Source organism: Nematolebias whitei, chromosome 14, assembly GCF_014905685.2.
Source record: "Nematolebias whitei isolate Nwh7 chromosome 14, NemWhi1, whole genome shotgun sequence".
Taxonomy (NCBI): Eukaryota; Metazoa; Chordata; class Actinopteri; order Cyprinodontiformes; family Rivulidae; genus Nematolebias; species Nematolebias whitei.
Window position 1 is genome coordinate 2,631,197 of NC_056511.1, and position 9,204 is coordinate 2,640,400.

Sequence of the window (9,204 nt, forward strand, 5' to 3'; positions counted from 1 at the left end):
ACAGCCACCCTGAGAGGGAGGCTCATTTCAGCTGCTTGTATCCGAAGCTTGTTCTGTCGGTCATGATCCGACCGTCCAAAACCAAACCACAAACGTTCACTAAACCCTCAGACGACGGACATCGACCTACTGCTTGTTTAGTTCTGAACCTGCACAGGTCACACAGCTGCAGACAACCAGGTGATCAAGAGTAAAAGGACGTGCCAGAAAAAACAAAACTCTACATAAATGAACTGTCACTGGAAAGACATGCCATATTTACCAAAATAAAAGCCCAATAATCACTCGTTTTATTTTAGAAGTTTGTGAAGTAGCAGGTTCTGTGTGCACCTGGTAAATTTAAACAGATTTGTGGTAAAAAGTCAATTTAACTGATTATTTCTGAGCAAGTTTCAGGATTTTACATCTTATTATTAATTATTATTATTATAATTATTATCTTTATAGCACATTTTTACACTGACGTTGTTTATTTCTGTAGTTTTCAGGAAGTCCTTTCAAACCTCAGTCATATTTCTTTGCTAACAAAAACCGCAGCATGTTGTGTATAAAACCTGATGGTTCAGTGCTTTGATTGGCTCAACGGGAGCAGCATGAGAGGAAAGATCTGCTTTTCATGACCCCCCTCACCTCTGAAATAAACCTGAACAGGTCAGACACACAATGTGGGGCGTCACTCCCCCTGCTAGACCTTTCAGGACCTTTCAACACAAAGCCTGGCTCAGCACTAATTGTGCCTGCGTCCCAGCAGCACCCGGGAAGCCTGGACTGTCTGACACCAGCCTGCTCCAGCTCAGAGGGGTTCCTGTGGGTCCACCTGGTCCTGGGATTGGGTTTGAAGGAGATTCTGGAGAACTGCAGAACCAAAGTGACGAGACCTTCAGAAGATCTGAGGAAAGAGGTTTTCAGGATTCTTCAGGTAACGATGGGAACGTTTCTACACAACAGGGCAAATGAAACAATCTGGTTTCAGAATAAAGGAGCAACGCTCTGCCTGTTCTCTTGAACATGGATAAGAATGTTCTGTGAAAATGTAGAAGAAGGTAAAACATTTTGAGCATTTGGTCTTTTTACTGAGCTCACTGTTTGTTTCGTGTCAGGGTGAAGATGTCACTCAAGCGCCGGCTGGTGTCTCTGTTGTTGTGCTGTGTTTACTGCGTGGCCTCGCTCTTCTGCCTCCATCCGAACCGCAGCAACATCTTCTCTGCTGGAGCTCGGTGACTAACACACAACAACAACAACAACAACAGAAAGTTGGACTGAGCTCTTTTCTTGAACCGTTTTAACACAATCAGAGATTCAGGTTTTAAGACTTAAAGTGGGGCCCTGACCACAGCCTTGGGGAACACCTACAGATATTACCACTAGCAGAGCCTTCTGGCGCTCATAGTTCAAGATTTTTTAGAATCTGTATCGTTTTTACACAGCGACTGATTGAGGTTACCTTTCTACTCTGCGTTCCTGCCTGTTATTAAATCAAGCAGTGACAGACCCAAGTGTGACAAATCACTGAGAGAGATTTAGGGAATACTTTGAAATAAAATTATTTGAACTTTGGACAAAACGTAAGAAAAATTGTGTTTGCTTAATAATTTTTTGTTGTGACAGTGAATCTTATTCCATTAGAGGAAAGTTTTTGACCCTTAAATGGTTCCAGTTTGTTAGAAAAATGCGTCTTTGGGTTGAGCAGCGGAGCTGAATGGGGCTCGCCCAGATTCATTCTGCCAAACAGCAGAGATTGACTTGTTTGGTTTCCACTGCGCTGGATGAACCGAGTCTGATAAACCGAGACATTCTGGCAATTTATTAGTTTAATAAATACGTACCTCAGTAGCATGTGGAAGAACCATACACAGCCACAACAGTGTGGCAGCTCCTCCTCATGCTGCTCAGCAGCTTGGTCACACACTGCTGTGGGACGGTGTCCCATTCTTCAACCAGCACTGGTCCTGAGGCAACCAGTGCGGTGGTGTTGGTCACCAACAGCAGGCCCCACAGGTTGAGGTCAGCACGGCAGGCAGGTCCTCCATCTCTGATAAGTCTCGCTCTGTGGGGCCGAGCATCTATGTTGGAGGACAGAGTTCTCTGGAGAGATGGGATATCTATCTGGTACCAGTCCGACACCTGATGGTCACCTGAGGCAGCTCAAAACAAGAGCCAGTAGCTTTCAAAGACAACTCAACGCACAAATGTATTTTCCTTCAACATGGCACCATTTCAAAGTAAAAACAGATTTTCTAACCGCATGGGTTTTACTGCCGAGGCATTTTGATACAAGAAAATAACTCCAAACCCAAACCAAAGAGACCAAACACAAATTCCCAGACTTTTTGTGCTACATTTAGTTAGCTTTGAAATTATTGTGATCTGGGCCTGTTATAAGAACACAAACTTTTTGTTTTGTTGTCTAAGAGCGCTCGACTCAAGTGGAGGAAATGAACAAGTCAACAACTTGAAGTAAACTGAAAGATTTGAGCAAATCTTCATGTCACCTTTGAGGCCCGTTTTTAAATTGGACAAAAGGGAGCTTCACTTAAAACAGATGTTATTAATGTAATGTGAGGTTAATGATGATGCCTCATTGATTGACACATTAAATCAAACTAAAATGACAGCTGTTCCTCACTTTTTGTAAGCCTAAATAAAAAACTAAAGAAAAGAATAACAGAGCTGTTTTTGATCGTTATGTAAAACAATTTGAGAGCTGTTACTTTTCATCTTTCAGAAATCTCGCGTCTATTGTCCAACATCTGTACCAGCGAGTTATTCGGATGTTTAGAACCACACTCTGATTTGTCATCACTTCCTGTTTGGACGAATGACCCCTGACCTTCTCTCTCACTCAGACTGTAACTAGACATGCCACCCAGGAGAACAAACACCCCGAAGAAGAGAAGAAGAAAAAAAAGAGGAACAATTAAACATTTTTGATGTTTTTTTTTTCTTTGCCCCGTCAGTGTTCACCTCTGCTGATCTCTTATTATATTTAACAAGAAAGAGTAAATAAGTCTATTTTTCTACTATTGAAAGTTAAAACAGTTGAAGTTTTCTAAACGAGTTGTGAGTTAATTGAATATTACTTCAGAAACCCCAAAAATTGTTTGAAATTCAACATTTTTGTGACTGTCGCTGTAAGGTGAATATTTCAAACAAAAATCTGATTTTTTTATTTTATCTGACAGTACCTTGTGACTAGTCTGACACTTTAGTGTAAACTAACAAAATAAATGTCTAAATGAACTCAAATGTTACCAGAAGAACAGGAATGTGGAGGAATGTGAGAAAAGACATGTAAGACAAAAAGCAAAGGATGCAGGATTGTCCAGACTAGCCTAACTGAAAAATGTAAAATAGTGACTCAAGAAAAACTTTTTTACTTTAGAGGTGAACACATAATTTGTTGATTTTTTTTTTTTAAATTGCACAACATTGTTCATTTATCAAAAAAGACAAAATTGAAAATCATATACAATATGCTGGTTTTGTATAATCTTTTACATATGTGACCACATTTTTTCCCAGCTTAAACTATTTAAAATTACTTTTTTCTCCTCAATAAAATGTCTAAAACAATCTGACCCCATGTCCTTTCTTTCGTTTTGTTTATGAACAGGAAGTCTTACTTTGAAAGTCCGAACGGAAGTTTACGTTTTGCAACGCGTCATAGCTAGCTTGACCTTAGCCGAGATGCGAAGCTAACAGCAGAGGTGAAGTTTCCCGCTCACAATCTATTAACGTCAGCGCACAGTTATGCACAGAGTCACGGAAAATAAAGATAAATAACAAGCTGAGGACCTTCTAAACCCGAGGGGTAGGTTATAATTTGTTTTAAAGTGCCGGTGATGAACCGCCAACCGGTAACCTCGCTGCTAACTAGCGGGCTAGTTGTTTCCAGAAGTAGCTATTCATCTCATACACTGTTTAGCAATCCAAAATGTTGAGACATCAGTTTAAGTCTATTAAAATACACAGTTTTATTTAATTGAAACAATATAAACTCCTTAAAGGCTTCCATTCTGTAAGTAAAAGCCGGGTATCGGTCATGTTAAGTGACTTTAATGATAAATAGCTTCTGTCTCGTGACACGGTTGCCACCGTCACAAACGCTGACTCCTCCCAGCCAATAGGATCGCTGCAAAGTTTGATTGCCATATCTCGCAGCCAATGGGAAGCCCGTATCCAAAGTGACGGCTCTCCTTGCGGTATTCGCCTGTAGCGGTCGTCTTTTTCCGGCGCAGTGAGCTGGGAGATGCTGATGCTGAGGAAGCTTGTAGATCTGTAGCATCACCGGAGCTCAATGTTTGCCGACATGCTGTCCTGTCAGAGGTTGCAGCATTGTGTTGACCTCTGTCTGGGCCTGTTCTTGTTCATAGCGGGGCTGCAGCAGGTGGAAGCAGCCGCCGCCGCCGACACGGAGGTAACCAACATGAACTGGAAGCCGTTCATCTACGGAGGGATGGCCTCGATTGTCGCAGAATTCGGTACGTGATGCACCAAATACACAGACTCTGAACAATATGTAGTTCTTGGGGATATTAGCACACTGTGAGGACTTGTTTTGTTCGTGCCAACTCATATTTGTGTTATCAGAAATGTGTGTGTAATTTATGAAATCTGCATCCATCAAAACACTAAAGTGCAGCATCTGCTGAGTGGTGGGAACTCTGCTTCCAGGAGGGAGCTGATGCATGCAGCTGAATTAATATTAAAGCTATCTGGAGCAGATTGTATGAATGATTCTGCAACAGAGGATGTGCACAGTTAAAATCACAAGACCACCGGTACGTGGCCATTGACAGTGTTTTTCAGAAAGCCCCCTGTTCTAATTACTTTGCCTTTGCTGGTGAAAAGTTGGGGCTATTTTTAAGAAGCGAGCTGGACCCAGAAATAGACTTTGCAGGAAGGCCATGCCAGATCAGGTCCTGTTTCTGCTCCATAAAACTCCCAATCATGATATCTTGCACCTCCAGCTGGACGCTGAAGTGTTAGAGGGACCTCGCTACAATCTTCTGATGAGGCACTTTTTAACTTAACAGTAAAAAATAATAATAATTTGCCCCAAAATTATTCGGTTCCCTTACTCATGCCGTGCTGATTAACGTAGCACAAGTGTTTGCTCAACAACAAACTGTTTAAAAAGCAGAAAAAATGCAAATCTTCGCCATGAGTTCTGAGACTGAACCTCTTTTGATGGAACCTAGGCTTCGGGTACAGAGACGTGTCCTGCTGTTTCTCCTGCTAGCCAGGGAGCTTCATTTTCTTGCGTTTTCACTGGTCCAATGGACCCACCTGAAGAGGCTTGTCCATGTTCTGGCAGTAAAGCTGAGCACCGCTGACCGTAGTTTCCATTTTATAATCCTTTCAAAATAAACTACAATGGCAGAAAGATGCTGGGTAGGCTGAGTTACTTGTTTTTCAGTTTTAACTTCTTTTCTCTTTGAAGGGGCAGAAGTTGTTCTGTCAAGAAAACCACCATTAGGAAGCAACTTGCACCAACAGGTGTCGGTGTAAAGCACAAACAAACAAAAAGATATCTGTGACAGTATCCTCTTGGTAACCATGACTTAAAGTCAGCGTTGCACATGGAGTTCTACAGGGGTCAATTCTTGGTCCTCTTTTGTTGAATTTATATATCATATTTCTGAATGTTTTTAGCTTATTCATTTTTTTAATATAAAATGTGTACAGACAAACTGGACAGTAGAGTGGCAGTTGGACTCAGTTTGCATCTGTCTGATGGTATCGGCTGTTTTTTCTCACAAGGCAAGCCTTCGGTTGTCTGACTGAAACTGCTGGATGTTTTTGACTCTGCTTTAACTTAATTACACGTCTGTTTAAAGTGGAAGCATCACAACATGGTAAACTTCTGTCACTGTTGGTACAAACATTTAAAATAATTTTTGACATTAACTTTGATCTCAGGGACGTTCCCCATTGACTTGACCAAGACCCGGCTGCAGGTCCAGGGTCAGTCCCAGTACATGGAGGTTCGCTACAAGGGCATGTTTCACGCCCTCTTCAGGATCGGCAGGGAGGAGGGGATCCGAGCGCTCTACTCTGGGTATGAAACAGGAAGTTTGGCTCACATTCTGCCTGTAATCAGTTTTTATTCACTTTATCAGTTTTTACTCGATTTACAGATTTTTACAGCAGGACATTTTTGTTGTTGTTGCTTAAAGCTTTTCCACACAACCCTACTTCAAAACTGTTGAACTATCCCTTTAATGCACAGCTCTTGTGGTGTTTTATTTTATTTTACCAGGATATTAGCTTTAAACTAACTGGTTTAAAAATTAGATTCAGTATTAAATTAAAAAGATAAAACTGGGACAGTCCATTTAACGTTTTACCTCCAGAGGCTTTTAGAGGATTCTTGTTTGTTTTAGTGTTTTTATTTTACAACATATTGCTCTTTTTCTGTGACCAACACAAGAAACATTGAGTTTTGTAACCAGAGCAACTTAGACTTTTTAGATGGTTTAGTTTAGCTCAAACCAAACTGCAGGTTTGAGGAACGACAGGTATATGTTTCATTTAACTCGTCATGTATTTGTTTCTGCTCCTGACTTACTTCACTCGTCTGCACAGCATTTCTCCGGCGCTTCTGAGACAAGCATCGTATGGAACAATCAAGATTGGAACCTACAACTCTCTGAAGAGGCTGTTTGTCAGCCGCCCGGAAGGTGGGCCGCACTTTAAAAACACTTTTTGTGTCCTGGTGGTTGCTTGTTTCAGGAGTGATTTGTGATCAAAGGGTGTCAGCAAAGGTCAAAGTAAAAGTTTACAAGACAGTGGTGAGAGCAGCTATGTTGTCTGGTCTGGAGACAGAGACATGGACAAAAAGACAGGAGACAGAACTGGAAGTGGCAGAAATGAAGATGTTGAGGTTCTCCTTAGGAGAGACAAGGATGGAGAAGACCAGGAAGGAGATCATCAGAGGTACAGCACAGGTTGAACAACTGGGAGATAAAGTTAGAGAGGACACACTGAGATGTTTTGGACATGTCCAGAGGAGGGACAGTGTTTGGACATGTCCAGAGGAGGGACAGTGGTTTGGACACGTCCAGAGGAGGGACAGTGGTTTGGACGCGTCCAGAGGAGGGACAGTGTTTGGACATGTCCAGAGGAGGGACAGTGGTTTGGACACGTCCAGAGGAGGGACAGTGGGTATATTGGTAGAAGGATGTTAGAAATGCTTCTAACTTTTTTTTTCTAAGGAAAAAGCCAAAGAGGAGATACATGGATGCAGTTACAGAGGACATGGACGTAGTTGGAGTGAGGACAGAGGACAGTTTTTCTTGAAGTTTTGACATAACCTTTGAATTGTTTAAAAATGTGGTTAACTGTGTTTTGTGTGAGCTTCTAAGACAAGTCTCTGAAATTTAACTGAAAATGTTGAAGAGGAAACTACATTCAGGAAGCACTTGGACAACACATCAGTCGTTGGGATCAGGTACCAACGTTCACGCTCAATAATCCAGGTAGAAACCAGCGATGTTCAGTCAGGTCACCTGGACGGTTTCTATTTTTGCTGACATGTTTCGTCCTTCATCCAAAAGACTTCTTCGATCTGAGGAGCCTCCAACAAACAGAACTGATTCCCACAAACAGCACTGCATAGTTATGGGGGGGGGGTTGCTGGTGCTAAGATGGCCGCCGGGGCCCGCCCTCTCCCCCATCAACTCCAAAGTGGTTGGGGTCAGGGATTCAGTTTCTGGAGAGAAGGTCGTCTCTTTGTTGAGTCTCAACTGATCCAGCTGTTGTTTTAACTCACCGTCTGTCACGTTGATGGTTCTGTGCAGTTTATTGCTGCACCGGTTGTTTTCAGGATGTTTTTATTAAATAGTTTTATTCTCGGCACAATCTTTGACTCATCATCGTTTCGTTTTTTAAACCACGAAGCAGAGGGAGTACATTAACCAGCCTACAGTGATTTGCAAGGGAAATGAGAAGTGAAGAGCTTGTGGAGGAGAAGAGTGGAAACAACAAAAGAGGGAGAATGAAGGATGAGTCAGGCTGCCTCCACACATCAGGCCGACAGAAATGTGATGATTCGTGAGCAGAAACACACGAGCTGCGTTTTAGAGCAGCCTGCTCATCACTCGGGACACAAGCAGGCTGTATGGTAACAATAAGTGGAGTATGTGTAAAATGATCTGTATTAAGCCACAAGTCAAAGATGGAAGCTTGTTTTGGGTTCATTTAGACGTTAAGTGACTTGAGTTGACATAGAATGAGACTTTGCTGCCTTCGTTCATAAATAACTGACACCAGGCTGTTTCTGAGACTCAGGACGTTTAAAACGGCAGCTGTGTGTCTCCGTCTGCTTTTATTATTAACCGTCAGAGTACGATGCAAATCAAGTCCGACAAGGTTTACTGGAAGCTGTAATTGAAATATTTGTCTGATTTTAGTTTCACGTCCGTATTGAACTTAATATTTCCAGCACTTCTTACACTCTGACACCCTCAGCTGGTTTGACTCTTTACATTTTTGTCTGTGTGTGTTTTTGACAGATGAGACAATGGTCATCAATGTCTTCTGCGGGGTCGTTTCTGGAGTTCTGTCCTCCACCCTGGCCAATCCCACGGACGTTCTCAAGGTGATTTTTGAGGCTTCGGCCGATTTATCTGTCTGCAGATGGATCAAAGCTATAATGTGATGTTTTACTGCCGCAAAGCCAAAATCTGTTGATTAGAACTGCGTGAAATTAGAAAAATTTACCATGTGCGATATCGTAGTTTCATCCATCCGTCCATATTCTGCCGCTCCTTCTGGACTCAGGTCTCTGGGGCAGCAGCTTGAACGGGGAGGTGCAGACATATCTCTACACAGCCACCTCTTCCTGCTCCTCTGGGAGGACAACAAGGTGTTCCTGGTCCTGGGTCTTCTCGTGGTTTTAATAGTCTTAATATCTGTTCTGATAAACCTGTCATCAGCATCATGTAAACCAGCTGTGGCATCAAGTCCAGGAGAGGCTGTAGGAGCGACGATGCTCTGCCACTGGGTGCAGGCCTTTACATTATTGAAGTGGGGAACCCTCAGGGCCTTCAAAGCCTTCAGAGAAGGCCTGTACATTCAGCACATATCAGTAGTTAAAAAAATGATGTAATATTTTTTACACACACACACACACACACACACACACACACACACACACACACACACACACACACACATATATATATATATATATATATATAT

General features: G+C 42.3%; 1 protein-coding gene and 1 long non-coding RNA gene across 2 annotated transcripts in view; both read left to right on the forward strand.

Annotated features, from left to right (window-relative positions):
* Nucleotides 1-776: 776 nt before the first annotated feature.
* LOC119419861 lies at nucleotides 777-3,140 on the forward strand. The gene is made up of 3 exons (XR_005187278.1): nucleotides 777-919; nucleotides 1,101-1,217; nucleotides 2,726-3,140. It is a non-coding gene; the product is annotated as an uncharacterized LOC119419861 (long non-coding RNA).
* Nucleotides 3,141-4,297: 1,157 nt separating this feature from the next.
* slc25a14 (solute carrier family 25 member 14) overlaps nucleotides 4,298-9,204 on the forward strand; it is an 11,385-nt gene continuing 6,478 nt past the window's right edge. The window contains exons 1-4 of the mRNA XM_037687227.1: nucleotides 4,298-4,481; nucleotides 5,923-6,061; nucleotides 6,589-6,683; nucleotides 8,517-8,602. Of these exons, the coding sequence (XP_037543155.1) occupies nucleotides 4,298-4,481; nucleotides 5,923-6,061; nucleotides 6,589-6,683; nucleotides 8,517-8,602 (504 nt within the window). The remainder of the gene's footprint in view (nucleotides 4,482-5,922; nucleotides 6,062-6,588; nucleotides 6,684-8,516; nucleotides 8,603-9,204) is intronic.